General features: G+C 37.9%; 1 protein-coding gene and 1 pseudogene across 3 annotated transcripts in view; one reads left to right on the top strand and one right to left on the bottom strand.

Moving 5' to 3' along the window:
• Nucleotides 1-523: 523 nt before the first annotated feature.
• Nucleotides 524-20753, bottom strand: part of STK38 (serine/threonine kinase 38) — a 35506-nt gene continuing 15276 nt past the window's right edge. For 2 of the 3 annotated variants that reach the window (XM_006907321.3, XM_006907322.3), the window contains exons 6-14: nt 17950-18073; nt 15688-15842; nt 12581-12683; nt 11689-11750; nt 5636-5753; nt 4429-4552; nt 4122-4217; nt 3060-3154; nt 524-2566 (exon numbers count right to left, since the gene is read on the bottom strand). In XM_006907321.3, the coding sequence (XP_006907383.1) occupies nt 2436-2566; nt 3060-3154; nt 4122-4217; nt 4429-4552; nt 5636-5753; nt 11689-11750; nt 12581-12683; nt 15688-15842; nt 17950-18073 (1008 nt within the window). In that variant the 3' untranslated portion in view covers nt 524-2435. The remainder of the gene's footprint in view (nt 2567-3059; nt 3155-4121; nt 4218-4428; nt 4553-5635; nt 5754-11688; nt 11751-12580; nt 12684-15687; nt 15843-17949; nt 18074-20753) is intronic. The other variant, XM_015585885.2, reaches the window with a different exon arrangement.
• LOC112476140 lies at nt 9870-9988 on the top strand (annotated as a pseudogene).

Raw genomic sequence — 20753 nt, 5'->3', positions numbered from 1 at the left:
CTTCAAGGCTTCTTCCCCTAACCTAGAGAAGGGCCTAAGAAGTGGGACCCAATAGGACTCAAGTACACAACGACAGAACCCTGCTCTGGTGGACACGGGGGCGCTGAGAAGTCTCATCCTGGAAGCTTGTGACATTTCTGGTCAACCCCAGGTTAGGAAAAAAATGGAGCTAGGTTACAAGTAGTTGTACGAAGGGTCTGCCAGCTGACAGCGCTTTTGTCAGCAGGTCTCCCCTTGGCCTTACTGCAAGGGGAGAGCCCACTGCCCTGTAACACTGAACCAGGTCGAAAGAGCACATGTGTGAGACACGTGTGGTGTCTTTATATGGACACCAATTCAGAAGACTCATTCTTAGGGAACAAAAAAAGCAGATCCCAGCTTCCCTAAGACAGAAAAACACTGTTTAAAGATGGTGATACAGTGTTCCAATGGTTTGTAGACAAAGGGATTAAAAGAAGCCACCAGTACTCTGCCTCTTTGAATTACAAGCCACATTTGCTTTAGAACACATCACAGATTACACTACTATTTTCACACAGTTTATTCCAAAGTTCAAAAGTTAAAATGTGGACATTTCTCCCTAAAACAAATTGTCCCCTGCCACTCCCCAACACGCAGACTATCACCACTCCTGTTACATCTCTTTACCCATGCTTACCACACACTCTTGCAAAACATGTGGGGGTCAACACCCCAACTATTTGGTAATACAAAGGAACTACAAAGTTACACAAAAGAATCTCATTTACTTCCTTTTCGCCATTAGACCATGAATGAAAGATTAAGGGGGCAGTCACATTACCTTCATCCAGAGTCAATACTTAACTAATATTCTTTTTTCTTCCTCTAAAACATTAAAATCCAAAGCAGTTTCACTTAGTACTGTAACTTTTTGATATTCCATTTTTCTTTTCTCAATGGCTAAGCTAGGACATACTTTCTTTTCAAAGCTATCTTAACAATGTCAAGACTGGCAATGTCAAGAAAACAGTCTCCCAGTTGTAGCTTGGCCAAGACGCTCTGCAACAGCCAAAGTTACCACACAGGTGCAAACGATGCTTTAAGAGTTATCAAAATTTTAAAAAGTAATAATGAATTAATATGGAGCCTCCACATTTTTCTGATGCAGCAAAATTCCTCTAAAGGTGGTGGCAGTTGTGAAAGAGAAGGCACTTTGTGCTAAAATTCAGAGGGTGTCTCATGAGAGAATGCCACAGCAGAGGCCTGGTCAGCCCAAGCTGCAGGTGACCCTTGAGGGTAGAGAGAAACATCCCCTAGGAAGGCATCTGCAAAGGAAAAATCTATAATCATGATTCCAAGGCAAAATGGCATTTAAAGTCGGGAGAGAAGAACTACCAAAAGAGAAGACAAAACACAGTTGCACCAAGGATTGAAGAGTGAACTTGTTATGAAGATCTGTAGGCTGGTTTTGCACTTTGTATTGGGCTGGTTCCCTCACCACTTCCAAGGAGGTTCTGGAGACTGAGCAGGAGCAGCACTTTGGCCAAGAGGGTTCCAGGCCTTCTGCCTCTGCCTGGGCTCTCCTTGCTGTGTTCCCAGGAATAAACCAAGTTCCTGTTGGCAGCACTTGCAGGTGTTGCTGGTCCACGTCTTGGGGATTTTCTGATACAGCCACGAAGAGAAAGTGAGGGTTTGGTTTTCCACGTGACCCGGGACTCCTTGGCAATGCCCAATGGCTTTGGGGGCCTTCTGAGAGCAACAAGGGATCAAACTGGTATTCCCCCATCAACACTCAGAAGAGCAGCAAGAGTATTTAGATGGGTGGGAGGACAGAAATCAATGGATTAAAGGTCTTTATCCTAGTACCATATATAAAGTGCACCATGAATGGAGGCTATAAAAGCCACTCGCCCGAGGCCGAGGTATGGGGAGAAACTACCCTCACCACCCTGTTAGAGGATAGTGGATCATTTCCTTCAGCCAGAATGCTGGCTGCTGAGACTTTTGTTATTGCTGTATTTCCTTAGTACTGTGGAACTTTCAGCTGTAAAAAAAAAGAAATACTTGGTGGGCTTGGTAGAAAGCATGTCACAAAATCACAGGAATTGTCTGATATTCAATACATTACAATCTCAATAATGCTGGATGATGGCTGTTTTTCCCCTTCTGATGAACTTTAGGAAAACTCAAGTTTTTTGAAGAAAAAAAAACACCTATCATATTGGCTCGTGACGCCTCTGAAGAAGCAAGACAGCTGCTTGTGGCCAATGTAGTAAAAATGGTTCTTTTTTTCCTACAGCTTTTCAGATGCATTAAGGAAGAGAATCCACTTACTATCACATTTCAGGAGAGTTTACCATGACATACAAGTGGGTTCCATAAACTTCTTGGAAGCAATTTCAAAAAAGTGTGTGAGAGGAAAACTATGATGTTGTACAAAACACTGCTCCATTTAGGATTCCATTTCAAAGATACTATTTTGCTGCTTTCATATAGGAAGGTATTGCCCCCCGTGCAGTTAGGCCTTCAAAGCGCTTGTATGTGTAATTGATGAAGACCCAGTCTTTGTTCTTGTAGTCAGTCTCAGGGTGATTACTTGTTGCCACTGGAAAGAAACAGATGTGAGAGCAGATTCACTGCCTTACCCCGATGGACTACTCGGAACGGAAGACATGACATTCTGAAGAACATACCACAGTTTCTATTTGGGAAGAGTTGTTTTTCGCTCTCTGCGAATTTTCTACATTTGCTTGCCTATATGAACTTTGAGCCTCATTTTTTTGACAAATATTTTTAAAGTTTTATTTTCCCCTGTCATTTTAGGTTGCTTAAACTTTAATTTAATAAATAACAACAAAAGAACAGATCTTTGGGATTTACCCGCCCGGTTGAGAAGTCTCAACATGGAAGTTTGTATTCATCTTCCATTCAACAAGGTGTCACTGCTACCCAGCAGCAGCACTGGAAAATACTTACAAAGAACCTGAAGATCTGAAGTTCCTCTCCACGTTCTCTACCCTGATTTATAAATATCACCCCAAAACTGGGGGGAAATAATGCGCTTACAAGGCAGCAGGAGGCAGTGTTGGCAGTATTACCTGTTGGCTTAAGAATATCAGATTCTGGAAACTCATCGAAGTTTGAAGTATCATCAATGCTTTTGATTTCAATAGATATTGCAGCAGGTCTCTCTCTGCCAAGAACAGACATGCCAAAAATTATTATGGTTAGTAATTATATGGATCATACTAATCAAGTCTTTCTCCAAAAGAGACCCGTGGTCTGACATGAGTAGACTATCCACTGGCAGGTAGAGTTTATTTTCTCTGAAAAGCTTATGACCACTGACCAACTACACCACTGACTATGTCCATACAAAATAAATTACAATGAAAAAATATAAATAACAATTATTTGTAGATAGGAAAAAAGACAAGAATAATGAGAAATTAAAGTCCAAAATTAATGCATTCCCTCTGACAGCCTGCCCCATCTGCTAAAAAGGGAAACTGGACCTCTAAGAGTCACCTCACGTAGCACTATGCCCTTCTACCAGAGGTGCCAACAAGTAGGGTGGCTAAAAATGCGGCACAAAGGAGGCAAAGGTAAAAATCACGAGGATGCAAATCAGAAAACAATTACAAAACAGCTGACAACTTCGTCTTTGGCTTAGCAACCAACAAATGCTAAGTAAGATAGTATGGGATTGTGGTAGGCTATGCAGGTTCTCATTGCCATTAGCAACACTCTACAAATGCCAACATAATGATTATCCCCCTCCCTCTCCACTCCTCTCTGAGCCACTTCTCATCCCAATCCTTTGTCCACTCCTTTCTATCTACTAGTGATAGTCCCTACCCTCTGGGCAGAGTCAGTCCTGCTGGTGGTCTCCACACTAGAGAGGCTGGTGTGTTCTAGGTAATATAGCAAGGGCAACACCATGGAACCCTAAGTTCACTTTGTAAATAACTGTTGTGTTCAACACATCTCATGGCACAAGGCCAAGAGGAAGCCCCAACTCAGGAAATTCAGGAAAAGACCCTGAATTTCTAAGAAGCTCTCTTCCCTTACTTGGATTGCCAATAATGGTGTTTCCAAATTAGTATTAAGCAAACTACAGATTTGCTGAAATAACTCTGAAAGCTTTTATATGCATATACCTGATATGTTCCCAGTCAACGCCTTCAAAAAAAGAATTACTTTTGATTTCCTCAACTCCAGGGGCTCCAATCCTATGTTCCCATTCACAGCAAAATCTGGAAAAGACAGAGGCCTTTCAGCGTACCTCAAGTAGTCTGTTTGGAAAAAGAAGAGGAATAACCTCTTTTTAAAAAAAAAAGGGGGGGGGGACTGGGAAGAAGCATGAAGCAGACCCAGAAAATAATGAAAGCCAAAAAAAAAAAAAAATGTCTTCACTTATGTCAAAAAGCCTGGGTGGAGGCAGGGGAGATGTTCTCTGACTGATACCTCAAAATCAGATCCTTGGCTTTCTCAGAGATAGGAACTTCTGGAGGAAAAGTCAAAGTTTCTTTCCAGTTCATCACCTTCTTATATGTCTCTTGAGGGGTCTCAGAACAGAAAGGTGGGTAGCCTGTAATAAAAAAGGAACTCGGAGCTTTTACATCCCAGAATTCTGAATCTAAGATTATTCTCCTTAATACGATTCTATAGATCTATAATGATCATTTATGTCCTTCTCTCCATAACATGGACAGGACTTCCCACTCTTCCCAGAAATCACCTAAATCAATCCCTCCTCTACCAAAAACCCAAAGTGAAGTTGTACTTCTGGTACCACTAGGGAGCCAGCTAATAGCTGGAGCTGGGAAAAGAAAGGAGGACATAAGCAGAGTTGCAGATGTGAGAACCACGGTGTCCAAAGAAGAAATGAAAGGATGAAACAACATCATTAAGAAATGGCTCCATTCTAAGAATCCTTATATGGGTAAGGTGCCAAACAAGTTGAATAAGAAAAAAGCATAGGTTTTAAAAATGACTACTACCCTTCTTTTGAGAACTACAGACAAAAGGATAAATATAAAACATATTACTCCACCTGCCCACCACACAGATTACATCCACCTCCAAAAGTATCCATCCAGTGTTCCCAAAGACAGGACAGCCAAACAGACGCCACACCAGCCATCACACAGACTCGCTTGGTACCAGCACAGATATACTTACTCTCCTAGTGCTCTTAGGCATATGGTCACCCACCCCTCCCCCGATGTGTCCCCTAAATGCACAGACATATCATCTGAATAAGAGGGAGAGAGGTCAGAGGGTTCCATGCTTTGAAGGCTGTGAGAAAGGACATAGCAAATAAGAAAAGCATATGAGGCAAAGCCCAGGTAATGCTCTCTGCATACCATGGATGTTTAATAAACGCCAGTGACTGAAAGAGCTACTAAATGGAAAGGATGAAAAACTAGAAGAAAAACATGATAAATCATCAGCACAGCAACCACATGATGCCTGGATGCCAAAGAATATAGGAGGATAAATTTTATGGCAGAGAATTTTCTACCCGGGAATCTACTTTGAAAGACAAGGCAGGGTGTGTGGCGGTGGGGAAGGAGAGTGCTTAGATCGCCCCAAATTGAAAGAGTTTATTACCAAAGTAGGAAAATTTCCTGGCTACACAAAAAAAGCCATCTGAAAGCATGCAACTTACCGATGAGCATCTCATACATGATCACCCCAAGCGACCACCAATCACAGAGCTTGTTGTACCCGGTCTGCATGAACACCTCGGGAGCAATGTAGTCAGGAGTACCTACTGTGGAGAAGGCCTGAAACACGTACCACACGTCAGGGAGGCCCAGCTGCCCAGAGGTCTGTTCTAGAGACCAAAAGCTACCTAGAGCTAGGTCTTCTACAAACCAAACAAGCGGAACAGCCTTGCTATTTAACAGCCTAGCTATTTAATGGCAAGCCTGATTTGCCAGAGCACTTTTGAAATGAACAATAAAGTTCACTAAGTTAGAGGTACTTGTCATAACAACTAGTACCATACCCAGTGTCAGGCTCTGTACTTCTTATATGCTTATGAACCTAGTCAGTCCTAACAAAACTCAGCAATGAGGACCTTAGTAACCCAACTTCGCAGATAAAAAAATCTGACACCCAAAATCGCTTGCCCAAGGCCTCAGAACAAGTGTCAGAGCACAGTTTGAAAATTAAATATCTTGCTCCAAATTATCCCTCCTTCCACCACATATATTCTTTGACTTGAGAAAATCATAAAGGGAAGTTTTATTATCAAAAACTAAAGTTCTATCCTATAGGTCAAAGGCTTATAAATGTCTATTTACCAAACTTATTTATATAAATAGTTCTTAGAGGAACATTTTCTAAATTCAAGTAATCTATTCTCATATACCAGGACACAACACCTTCCAATATGCTCAGCACCGGAGGGATTACCACATGGAAGGCTCTATTTTAGGTGCTGTCGATATTACCTAACTTCTAAAATTAAAAATTACAGCTGTGTTGTCTTTTTAAAATATTAATTATGAAATACTGTAAACATACAGGATAAAAAGCACAGACAATATAACACTCGTATAACCATTACCCATATTAAAGAGAGGTTAAATCATCTGCCATATTTGTCTCAGATCATTTGTCTTTTTAAAAGAAACAAAACTAAAGAAACTACAGAAGCAATTAAAGCCAGATAGTCCCTCCCTACCTCCCCACTGAAGTTAAAAATACCCCGAAGTTGCTGTGCTATGCTTGTATGAATATTCACATGAATGACAAATTACTCTTGTACATTTCAAGTTTTAATAAAGGGTTTCATACTGTACTGTATTGCTCTACAATGCTACAACTTGCTTTTAGTTCGCCCATTGTACTGTTGTACACTATTCCATTATAGAAATAGCAGTGTTTTTTGTCCACTCTCCTGTAAATGGACATTTATACTGCCTCCAATGTTTCACCATAACAAGTAACACCTGAATAAACATTCTTTTAACATCTCTTGGGCACATGTGCAAGAATTCCTCTAGAGAATGTAAGAGAAACAGTATCGCTGGGTCTTGGATTAGGAGCATCTTCTACTTAGACATCTTCCAATGTCCTCCGAAGTGGTTTATACCTATTTAACACACCCCCAGTGGAGATGAGCTCCTGATGTTCCACATCTCACGAACACTTGGCTTTGTCAGATTACCAATTTGATAAATATAGAATGGAATCTCACTGTTTTAATTTGCATTTCTCTAATTTCTAGTAAGGCTGAGTGCATATTCATATATTAATTAGCCATTCGGGTCTTTTTTCTGTGAATTTCTGTTCAGATCCTTTACCCATTCATTTTTTGTTACGTTATCTTTTTTCTTATTGACTCGTAGAAATTCTTTATGAATCCGGGGCATTAATCCTGATTCAGGACATTAATCCTTTATAGTTTTACATATTGCAAATATCTTCTCCCAGTCTGAAGCTTATACTTTTTAATTATGATTTTTTAAATGATGTAATATTTGCCACATATCAAAAATGTGTAATCATTAAATTATAAAGCATAAGAATGAAAATGAATATTCATGAGTTCATCTGAAGAATCAAAATAATACCAACATCATTAAAACTAAACATGTACTCCTCCCTATCCCATCCTCCTGCCTCTTCTAATTCCTATGCTCAATTTTCTGTTTATCATTCCAATATTTTTAGAAATTTAATTTTGCCACATTTCTATAATGAGATCTTACTGAGTTTTGTTTTTGAGCTTTGTAAAAATGGTATCATTCTACTTGCAGTCTTCTGCTATTTGATTTTTCCTCTCAATGTTTTATTTGTAAAATTAATCCACATTGTCACATGTAGCTGTAGTTTATTTTCATTGCTGTAAAATATTCTATTCTGAAATGTAACCATTTCCTGTTGATGGGCACTGAGTTATTTCCAATTCATTGCTATTTTGAAAATGCAATAAACATTCTTATACATGTCTCCGGATTCACAGGTGCAAGTTTCTCCAGGGCATATGCCTAGGGGTAGAAATGCTAGGTTGTAGGATATACACACGAATCGTAAGATAATTCCACAGCAGTTGAACCATGTGGCCTGTTTTTTCATTTTTATATTTCAATATAAAGTTTATTTTTTCCTTAAAGTAGTAAAATTATCAAGTTGTTCTTTATGATTTGTACTCTTGAATTTAAAAAATACTTCTTTACTCTGAGATCATAAAGATCTTACCCTGTATTCTAAAATTTTCAAAGTTTTACTTTCCATCTACAATTTATTTTTGTGTATACTGTAAGGCAGAAATCTACTTTTTCCATATACATAATTGTACACTGTTTTCTTTTAAATACACATATTAGGTAACATAAATGCCAGAGCTTTTTTTTAAAGCCTTAAAGTCTGAAACATGGATTGGGCCTTCCCCGAGAAGCAGAAATATTTTCATTCTAATTATAAAGGTTAATAAACTACAGAAGCCCTTCAATTTAGAGACTAGATTTATCCCAGGAAAGCTGAATGTTAAGTAAACCTTATTTCTTCAAAGATTTCTATTATAAAACCAAAGTTCTATTGCCATGGGGAAAGAATTCCTTTTAGATACTAAGGTGTTATAACATTCTTGGAGTTATAAAACATGGCCAGTAGCAGGCACAAACCTATAGTACAAGGTAATACTCCCACTCTGGGACTAGAGTCCTGTGACTTAGGAACTCACTCTCATTTTACCACACTGGTAAGTACCAGGTAGTAGATATTTCTAAACTAGGGACTGCCCCCTTCCCAAATCTTTGTCTGTTTTCCATACCAGGGTGTTCTCCAAGTGCAAGCTCTTAATACCTCAAATCTATATCCTTTTTCCTTTTGTTGGCTGGGTATTTATAGATTTAATTAGAGCTGCACTCTGAAAAAGCTTTGTTGACTGTTAACAGTCATTTTCAAACACATGATATGTTCCAACTTATGATTTCATTTAGAATTTTAGGGGAAATAAAGCAATTTCATTTCCTACTCAATCACTTCTGTAAATTCTACACTAAAAAAAAAAACCTAACGAAGATCGGATGCCTAGATGTACTTCGTCTCTTACCTCTGTGGTTTAATAACTTAAAGCTGACATACATTTATTTCCTAATCAGTTATCGAGGCCCACGACCACACAGCAATTTAAAACATTACAATATGATTCGAGCAGCCAAGGAGTGAACCTTAAGCCTCTACTTTATTCAGTGATTTTCAGTGGACTGAAAAATAATGGGCTGGGTGAGCAATGTATTAGGCTTAACCTAGAGCAGTAAATTTATGTTAAGCATTAACTAATATTAACCTTCTACTTGATACTAGCTGAATGGGATCACTTATAAATGGTCAAAAGCACAGGGTTAATTGACTTTTTAAAGTCTGAGAGGTTGCTTTATTTTCTTCAAGTTATCAAAATAGGTAATAGGAGGATGACCTTAATATGGTTCCATTTCTACTATAGATAAAAAAGGCAAGAACCTTAATCATAGCACGAGAAAAAACATTTTAAACTATTAAAGGACATTGAACTCCAAATACGAAAATTGAGAAATCTCCTTCTTTATAGACTTATAAGTGGTTCCTAGTAAGTCTGACATGACCCTTTGGTGTGTGTCAAAGAGCATAAAGCCTATCTCAAAGTATAAGGATTATTTAAGGTATTTAAGCTTAATTACCCCCCAAATAAGTATTAGTACAGTGGCCAAAGGTTAAATCTTAGCTGGCTTTAAAAAAGAAAAAAATCACAGAAGATTCCTTACTTTTAGTTAGCTTCCAAAACATAAGTAAATATCAGTTTCCCAATAATACAGGAGCTATTGTTTAAGAAACAGTCTTTTCCTTGGAGAATCTATCTTCACTGCATAGTAGAATCACCCACAGTCCTTATAAAGATCAGATACCCAGTCTACAGCCATGCCACCCTGAACAAGCCCAATCTCATCTGATCTCAGAAGCTAAGCAGGGTCGGGCCTGGTTAGTACTTGGATGGGAGACCACCTAGGAAGACCAGGTGACGTAGGCATAAAAAAATAAGGGACTGTAAGCTGACAAGGACCTTGCAATCTGTGAGGTCAACCAAGGGTTGCCTCACCTAAAAAAAAAGAAAAGATCAGATACCCAGACTATACCCCGAACCAAGTGAATTAGAATCTCTGGGGATGGGATCCAGACATCGGAATGTTCTTAAGTTCCCCAGGTGATTCTGATGTGTAGCCAAGGTTAAGATCTACAGCTCTATGGTGAGACATAATAGAAGCATCTGACTAAATTTGTTTCTAACCCTTCCTAACATTCCCTAACCCTTAACAAACCATTTAAATAGTTTTTCAACCACATATACAGAATTTAGACATTTTTTAAAGAGTATCAGAGTGCCTAAAGGAGACTACGATGTGACTATACTAAACTTAAGTAGCCCCAAGTTGTTAGAAAAAGATTATCAAAATTAATTTCAGTTACTGCATTTCCAGAATTGTTTAAGTTGATGCCTCTCCCAGGGCCCAGGTTTAACATAAAATTCATAACACTCAAAGCATGGTCTGAGGCCCACTGATGGGCCTCAAATAAATTTCTTTTAAAAAGCAAGACTTTCCTTTGATTCTTTCTATCCTACAGGCTCCCATTTTCACATATGACTGACAGCTACTCACTAGTGACCTACTAAGTGAGTTATTAAAGATACTATAGAGAACTCTAATTCAGTATTTTATTAAGAAGTCTGGCTGAAAAACAATATTTGGCAAACCTGCCAAGTTGTTATTATATACACTAACAAGCAGAAGTACCACCATTTCTAGATAATACATGTCCATGATCATCTTTCCAAGTTAGTCATAGTTTTCCACTGCTGCTAGTCTTGTTTTCTAATAACCATCTGTTAGTTTAGCTTTACCATCATCAATTTCATTTGCTATGGGTTTCTAGCAAAGCCTAAGTATGCAGTGATATACATTTCTATTATCTCTAGTCAATAATTTTCCAATAACTAGACATTAGGACATGTACATTGCATTTCAAATATGAACCAATGAATCAGAATAAAAGTTTGTTAGAAAGCAATATTTCACTGGTGAATTTGCATTATTTAAATAACTTCCAATATACTATCAAGGCATATCCAATGTTATTTTTTAAGCTTGTGGGGCACAATTTTATGTATAGACACTCAAATACTTACAAAGTAAATAATAAGTATTTCCCTTAAATTTCTCTCCAATTTTTAACACCAAGTTCCTTTTTCTACCACAAAGCAGGAAAGGGTAGGGCAGGTGAATTGAAGTCTTGACTTGATGAAGTGAATCAAATTTTTAGAAGTTTGAGAGTGACTCAAAATTTTAAAAGTTTGAGAACCATTGCCTTAAAGCTCTGGGCAAGTATCTATACTGAGTTTTATTTTGAGAGACCTCCAGCTTAAATATAACCCCTTTACCACCATAAAAACAGGGAAAAGGTGAAACAGGAAAGAAAGGGATTGTCGCCAACGAAAAAGGTCAGAATGAGGTGATCCAATGAAAATGTCACAACCAAACAACCTAATATTACCTACCCTACTTCAAAAGATTGCATTTGGTGCTACCAGCATAACAGTGCTCTATTATGATAATCTTAAAAGCAAGGGATAGATATGCTGCAAACATTTATGAAATGCAAATTTATGCACATGTATTTTGAACATATTCATATTTGGTTTGTAGCATTTAAGAAGCTATAGGTATTACTTACTAGCTGACGTCTATTTCTTTTCCAGGTTTCTGCTTTCCTTTTGGAATTCATGTTCTGGAAAGCTAAAAGTGGAGAACACAAGGTCTGATCAAAGTTCAGACAAGAACTTTTACTTCTTTTTTATCCTCTGGTTCAAACCACATGAGCCCTAAAGTCTGCCTATACATCAATAACTCTGGGTGACACATTTCCCAGCAAGTCTGTAAGCCCAAATCAGAGGCTCTAAAGCATTTACTCAAAGAATTAGACAATGAGAGTTTAAGCAGCACTTCCATGTGGATCATATGTCCAGAGTGGACATGGGCAAGCCTTAATCGGAATTACAAGGAATTTAATCAGAATTGCAAGAAATTCAGTCTCATCAGAAGCAAAGGTCCTAAAGTAGACCTAAAACATTCACAGTTTCTCAAAATTACCATCAAATTTCCAAGAATATTAACTGTTGCATAATCAGAGACTTCTGAATTTATAATAATTATCTGACATAAACTTCTCGAAGATGAATTGTCACTTTACTACACAGTTTCAATGGTTTGATAGTGCTGGAGTGGAAGTAACACTCATAAAGATAAATTTCTTTCTGCCATGACAGTAGATAAACCTAACCTGGAATTGTTCTCAGGACTTGTTGTTCTCAGGACTTTTTCCTCTACTTCCCCAAATTCCTCTCCAGGAACCTTCTCAGCAGAGCTCCAAAGCAAGCTCTTTTGGTGGTACTCACCTTGCCTCATCATACAATTCAAATCACAGGCAAAGTTGGGGAGGTTTTTTAATTCTCTAAAGACTCAAAGTGAGAATCTCCTAAACTGTCCTGCATAATCTGGTTACCAAGGGAACAGCTCCTCTAGGCCCAATTAAGGATAAAAAGGCTAACATCACTGTTAACACTTACTGAAATCACTGGGGAGGCTGTGGTTCAGATTCCTATAAAATTCTGTCCTATGTGCTTTTTTCAGTCCTGTGCAAAGGCCGAAGTCAGAAAGTTTCACATGGCCCTATGGGGAAGAAAAAACAAGGTAATGGATGGATGAACATTCACGGATGTGGAACAGAATGTTATCTTCTCCAGCTCCTTGCAGAATCCATTACAGCTCCACAGCCAAAGTATGCTGTCTTTTTTTCTTTTATTACAGGGAAAACGTATATAACAGCAAATAAATTTTTATAAGATCACCCCAAATCCTATTATACTAAAAAATTTATTTTTATTTTTGAATATTCTTTTTGTCCAAATATAAACATTTAAACATAGTTGAAACCTCCAGAGCATCTAAATTTTACTATTTCTTAAACTAATTCAAATATTCTTCTGTTTCTACAGTCTTCAAAATTACCACTGTTAATGTTTACAGATAATATTCAAATGACTTAGTACATCATGGTTTATTTAACTATCTCCCTAATACCAGATGCTTACCTCATTTCTAATTCTTCACTCTCAGGTTATGTGGATTACAGAGAGGGCCTGTGTTCTCATTCCTAACCATGCCTGGTATAGAAGACAGCCGTAATAAATGGTTGTTAAATGAGGAGTAAATGAACAAATCTTTGCTCATATAGTTGCTTCTTCTTTTAAATTATTTTATTAGGGTAAATTCCAAGAAGTAAACTATTCCAAAGACAAAGGGAATAAGCTTATTCCATAGTTCTTGATAAAAGCTGCCATACTGTATTCCAATCATAAGTCTCTGATTCTATCATTCCCCTCAAGAAAAACTCACACCTCTTGGGAGCCAGACACCATGCCTTAATTGTGTTGTCTCATTTGTAACTCTTAAGCAGCACTTCTCAGACTCAGAGTCATTAAATGGCTTGCTGGTAAAATGGCAGAACCAAAGTCATAAATCAACATGATCTTCCTCCCAAGACCAAGATTACCTAACTTTCCCAACCCCCTGATCTCATGTGGAAAATGGGGATAATGACATCTTCCTGGCAGGAATGATGACAATTAATGCATACAAGGCTCCTAACCTTGTGCCTGGCACATAACTCGCCCTAAGAAAGAGGTAGGTGTTCTTGGGGTGGTAAAATTTTAAGTAGAGAAGGAGGTAAAACCAAAAATAGGAGAGAGAATCCTGATGCTCAAGGATCTACACTGATCAAGGTTGCATAATTACAAGTGGTGTGGCCAACGCTTGGGCCCCAACGACTTCAACATCTGTGGTCTTTTTATGATATCACCTTCCTTCAGGCCCTAATACACAAACTTCCCAGAGTACAAGGCTATAGAAGCCCTGCTCAGATGGGTCAGGTTTTATTTTTTGATTTTAAAGAACTCCCATTAGATTTGACTCTGTGTGTGTGTGCACGTGTGCAAGCATGAAAGGTAAACTGCCTAACAAAGATAGCTTTTGAGCCTATTAACCTTTTTTTTTTTTTTTAGATTTGTAAATAACTTATTCTATAAGCCAAGGAACAGAGTTTAATTTGTAGTTTTCATAATTACACGTTTTACCTGGACACCTCTAAGAAAGGAGTGTATCTTAAAGACTAGTGCCTAGAGCAAATGCTATCAAGCCCAGATTTTCAGAGAATTGTGTAGCTTACTCTGAGTGTACAGCAAAAATTCGAAACTTCTACATTTTCACTTCTACAAGCCATATGGCTAAACACATAAATGAGCTCACTTGTAAGAACATTTTTCTATAAGTTTGGGCTAGCACAATATAGAGAACAAATGTGCATCTAGCAGGGTTCCCCAATCCTCCTCAGTTAGAGTCACCAAGTTCTTGACCTTCAATGTTTCCTGGACCCAAACACAGACCACGGAGTACAAATAAGCCAGCACTAAGACACCTGGGGCACAGGACCAGGGCACGTGAGCCCAAGACCAAAGTAGGGCCAGTGTTTTATTAAAAATATATCTGAACTTAATCACATAGAAAAATACTCTCATATACATTAACATTTTAAAAGCAGAATACCAAGCTATTTACTTCTAGGATGCTAACTGTATATAAATTATTGATACAAACAGAAAAGGTAGAAAAGCTATTATACCAAAATGATGGTTATCTCTGAACAATGAGATTATAGGTATTTTTCTTTTTTATAACTTTCTGTATTGTTCAAACTTTCCACTATGTATTATTCTTATAATGAAGAAAAAAGCTATTAATCAGAAGAAATTATCTGACAAATTTGCCCTCTTAAAACAGAAAGCAATGGTTTTCAAAGAGAGAAAATCAAAATTTCAGGGTTTTCAAAGACAGCAAGAAAAAGAAAATACCCTAGGAATCAAATTTTCTTTTCTACTTAAAAATTCAGTCGAGACAGCATTTCTGTGTAATAGAACATAACATTCCGGAATTTTAGGGTTGGAGGGAACTTTGGAGCTCTTCTGAATCAATATATTCACTTTACAGGTAATGAAGTCCACAAGAGGGAGGGACTTGCCGAGGGGTACCCAGCAATCTAGTAGCACACGGATTCTCTACTGATTTGCTGCGAACCTAAGAACCAATCAACTAAGCTCATTTGCATGTCAAATAATAAATATAAAAAGGCCATTACTGACTCTTTTTTAAACAGATGGCATAAGATTTGGAACCTAAACTTTGCTGTTGTTGCTGCTGCTGTGCCTTACTTCCTGGTTGTCTGGGTTCCTTGACTGATGAGGCTGCCCAACAGAGGGATGTTCAATAGGTAACACATTCGTATAGTTAATTATGTGCTGAGAAGATGATTATCTTTGGCTTTAGTACAAAATAACCTTTTAAATCAATTTTACTCTTAATAATTTTCAAAAATGCCTTTTATTTTTAAAAGGAGCATTCAAATTATAGAATCATAAGCCTTTCAGAGAAAGGAAGTAACAGCAAACTTACCTACAAAAAAGAAAGAAAGAAATACACAAGGTAAGCTCACAGTTCCACAGCTTCCCTACTGCGATTACCACAGTAGATGGTAAACTACCACAGCGCAGGTGTTAAAGCAGAAGCTGCTCAGATGGGTAAATACACAACTGGTTATGCTGCTAGCCATCCTCCACAGTACCTTGCTGTCCAGAAGAAGGTTGTCTGGTTTGATATCTCTGTGGATGAATCCAAGCTGGTGAATGGAGTCTATAGCTAATACTGTTTCTGCTATATAAAACTGAGTCTCCTCTTCTGTCAAGGTGTCTTTTTTCATCAGTAGAGTCATCATGTCCCCTGGAAACAAGAAGATACAAACCACCACACACACAAAAAAAACACATGAGTAAGTGCCAGTTTTCAGCTGTGTCTTCCCTATCTGCCAACATTAGGCAAGGCTAAATAGGCCTCTGCTGTGTTCCAGAAACTGACCCACACTATCACTATGGGCAGAAATGGTAAGTAGTTTCTAACATTTAAAAAGTAAAATTCTCAGCTATGGAGAGCAAAGCACCTAAGCTAAATGATGCTGCCCACTGAGCTATAATTTCCATTTTACTTAAATGAGGTCAAGGGAAATTTCTCTCACACTAAAAAGAAAAGAAAAGAAAAGAAAAAAAAGTAAATTGCTTAGGATAAATTTTAAACTAGCGAAAAAAGCTACTTTTAATTTTGTCTGCACAAATATCTGCAAACTTCTCTAGAGTCAAATGGCATTTCTGCATAGGTTATACTGCTATTGTTATAGAGAGAGGCTGAAATACCAAACAAAAATGTAAACATCTGAAGAGGCTGAAAACAAGCTCTTCAATTTCTATTCACAAAACACTAGAACAAATAAAAAGGTGGATTTCTATCTAGCAAAGTGCTAATAACAAAAAATAAAAATAAACTGAAAATGCTCCATGCTTGAATTTCTAATAGTGCCTTCCAAAAATGCACACTGAACACCTCCCTCAAACAGTGGGGTTTTTTTTCCTCCAGTGTTTTATTATAGGTATTTAAAAACACAATAATATACTTTATGCAACTTTTACAACACAGTATCAGTAGTTTAGCAGTTAAGAGGTAATCTCAGTTTTCTGCAAAGTCAAAATTTAATTATTTCTGCTTAATACTAGCAACATAAAATGGCAAAAAATCTGATCCTAACTCAACAGTTAGACAAAAGCAAAGCAAAGAAAAATAGGTATAAGTAGTTTAAAGCTAAGAGAAACATTTAAAGCTAAGGAAAAATTCAGTTTAGATCTCATATAAAGCCATTTGTTAGAAAATAGGAAAAGGTGAATTGAAACATTGAAAAATGAATTCCTATTCACTCCTGGCAGCCACACATTCAATCTGGAGGCACACCAGAGACATGGGGCAGCACATTCAGGCCAGCTCTAAGGTAGTTGTGTGGTCTTACACTGTGGCCCAGGAGAGCAGCCAATGGCCTCACCTGTGCGAGCTTGCCCAGATGATCAGAGAGCTCAGGCCAGATGGTCTATGGCTCTGCCGGCCAGCTCCACCGAGTGCAAAGGGCAGGGTCCAGGAGACATGAGAAGCTATGGAAGATGGTGCAGGTAAGGCTTGAGGAGACACATGTCAAGGGGCTGGTGACCGAGCTGGTTCTTACTCCTACTTAAAACTGGCATCTATATAATAAAAAGTTTCTCCTCATTCTATCAGATTCTTGTCTAACCTTCATCAATTCTTGATAAAAAATTATTGATGACCCTACATGTAAACTAAAAGGTGTCAAAATATCAAAATAGTATGTCATAATTATATCTGCTTTGCTATAGAACCAAAAAAGAAAAAGTTGTCTTTTTTTCCCACCAGAGTTTACTCACAGTTTATCTGCTCACTGGGCAACAGATTGTTCCCCAGAAGAGATGGTATGTCCTGTTCTGTGTCTACTTTGGAGCTGTCTTAGGAGATGCACGTGCTAAGTCACACAAAACTTGAAATCTCAGAAATGAGAAATTGATTCTGTCTACTAATATAGGCAATGAGAAATTCACTCCTTAGTAACAAGTTATAAAAAAAGAAACCAAAAAGTTGAAGGAAAGAATATTATAGTTTCAATTTTGTCTCTTGGGTAACTGATTATACATGATTCCCATTGACAGGAGAGCAGGCAGAGTCCCTAGTTTATTCCTATATCTTTAGAAAGAAAAAGAAAAGAAAGAAATGTCCATCTGAAATCATGAGAATGAGTGAGAAGGTTACTTTTATGGCACTAAGAATTGTGGAAAGGCACCCCAGCACAAGACAGGTTACTGACTTCCTTTACAGACCTAAAAAAGATATAGAAAGTAACTCTGTGAGCACAATTAAAAGTAGAAAGGAGGGTTAATTGAGGTGAGAGAGAAACCACAGAACAAAAAGGAAAAATGACCTTTCATCGTCATGTAATTACCTCCAGGCAGGAACTCCATGATTAGGTAGAGGTTTAGCTTATCCTGAAAACTATAGAACATTTTCACAACCCACAAACTGTCTGCCTCCACTAGAATGTCACGCTCCGCACGAATGTGGCCAACCTGGAGGTATACGCATTTGATTAATGACAAGCTTGCTCTGCTTTATTAGACTGTATATTTGTTTAAACAATTTAAATACTATTTTGAGTATTAAATTGTGATGATGCAAAAGATCTAATTTATGCTTAGGCAAACCTACTTACTCAAAATTGATAACATTTGACTCGAAGGTATTCAGTAATAAAAACTTAAGTGATGAAAGGAAATGGCAAAATGAATGGCTTTAATGCAAACAGCAATTTTAACAGGGCTATAAATTAAACCTCTGATTAGTTAAAATAACCATTATTTTGCATATCTGTTTGTTCTAATACAGTAGTGCCCCCTTATCCGAGAGGGATACATTCCAAGACCCCCAGTGAATGTCTGAAACTGAGGATAGCATTGAACCCTATATATTATATACTATGCTTTCTCCTATACATACATACCTATGGTAAAATTTAATTTATGAATTAGGCACAGGTAGAGATTAACAACAATAACTTAAAATAAAATAGAACAACTATAACAATATACTGTAATAAAAGGTATGTGAATGTGGCATCTCTCAAAATACCTTATTGTATTATACTCACCTTTTTACTTAAAAGAAGCACTTTACAGTTTCTCTTTTGCATAACTGAATTGCCAGCATCACTGCTCTTATACTTTGAGGTCATTATTAAGCAAAATAAGGGTTACTAGAACACAAGCACTGCAAAACCATGACAGTCATTCTGATAACCGAGATGGCTACTAAGTGGCTAATGGGCAGGTAACAAATAGAGCGCAGATACACTGGACAAAGGGATGATTTAAGTCCCAGGCAGAATGAAGCAGGATAGTGCAAGATTTCATCACACTACTTAGAACGGTGTGCAATTTAAAATTTATGAACTGTTTATTTCTGACATTTTCCATTTGATATCTTCAGAAGACAGCTGACCACAGGTAACTAAACTCGTGGAAAGCAAAACTGTGGATAAGGGGGACTATTGTAATTTTTTATGATAAAAATAAGCCTCAAGATGAGGCTCTCTAAACAAATCCTGGCTCAGGCCTGCAAAGATATCTACAATGACAGTGCCTTGGTTGAGAATCCTAGAATATACCACAGCATTCAGAACAGTACTGTGCAGAGTATATGCTCAATGAATTCTTACTGAATTGAAAAAGAAGAACACCTAAGAAATGTTACAGATTCAAATTTATAAAGTTTCCAGTTTCCTACTTTTACTGAAATATCTAGTTAAAGAGACCAAGTTGCCAAAGGTTTGGGAGAACTGATAGAATTACTTCATTAAAATAATGTTTTATTATCAAATTTACCTTATCTACTTTAAATATATAACAGTAATAAAAACAGTACCGCATATTATCAAATCCTGCTCCCTCTGCCCTCATATAAGTGCCATAAGATGCAAAGTTGGGCTGAATCAGACATAAATTTATTAAACCCAGCACAATCCTTGAATAGAGGTTTTTGTCAACATGTGCTACAGGGCTTGAGTTTTGCAATACTGGCACTACTCAGGTACGGTTGTTCTTTTGTTTGATACAATGTCCTACACGCTTGTTTGTTTTATTGAAGTATCTTTGGCAAAGCAAGACACTCTTCTTCCATTTGGACACAGATACCACCACCCCTCCCCTGTCTTACACCAAACCTGCCTCATTCTTCCATGCTAACTCCAAAGGGCCTGAAGCCATTTGAGTATACATACTACTTGAGTTTTCCATCTCTACTAAAATTGTTCTTTGGGAAATTTTTAAATAGCAGAAAATTTTACATTTTTACATCTCTATTTACAGTATGAGGATGGAAAAAATGGAAGATAAGGGTGATAAGAAACAGTGCTATGAAATTGTGAAGAAGCCGAGTTAAGCATCTGCCTTTACTCAGCTTTAATACAGAAGCAAAGCTTTTGGGAAACACTAAGGCCACTTGCTGAACTGCAGCCGTGGCTATGACCCAGTCCTTACCAGACACGAAGGCTGTAAAAGGCAGCCTTCACCTGCCTCTGCCTCCCTTCTCCCTACTGCTGGGAGCCAGAGAAACGGTGAGGCACTATTACTACCACTTGTCGCTCACCTTGGAGGACAGAATGGTGACTGCAAAATTCCGTTTGTCAAGGGAGAAACTGTAGTCACAGTGAGTACACCTTGCCCTTCTCTCTTGGGGCTGAAACAGCAACTAGGAACCTCAAGATCTAGGAATGAAGTTAGGTGAATATAGGGTAGGGGACAGAAGAGCCAGAGCTGGAACTCACACCAGAGGTTCCCTTTCCCGTTCTATAAATATTTAATGGGCTGGAGAATTACATGCTAGTTGCTATCCTGGGCACTAGGAAAGAGAGAAAAGTCAGTCTTTTGTCTCATCCTAACACTATACTGGCATCACAACTGGAGGCTTTCCTTTTGCATTAGAAGAGAAACACGAAGAAACTAGCTAAATGTTGGTCTCTTACCCTTTAAAATTTATTTTCCAGGTAGCAAAAAGTTCTACCCTGTGAGACAGAACAACCTGAACTCTCAGTGGGTAGCTTTAATTCTTGCTCAGTTTAATAAAAGGAAACAAAAAACTTTTCCTCTAAATAGGGTACCTACACCTACAAAAAGCTAGGCTCTGAACCTAAACTTTGTCAGCCCTATCTAAATGTGATGGGTTTGTCCTGGTCTCATTATTCTCACCTAGCAC

Source organism: Pteropus alecto, unplaced genomic scaffold (genome assembly GCF_000325575.1).
Source record: "Pteropus alecto unplaced genomic scaffold, ASM32557v1 scaffold202, whole genome shotgun sequence".
NCBI classification, from domain to species: domain Eukaryota; kingdom Metazoa; phylum Chordata; class Mammalia; order Chiroptera; family Pteropodidae; genus Pteropus; species Pteropus alecto.
This window is presented reverse-complemented; position numbering and strand designations above follow the sequence as displayed.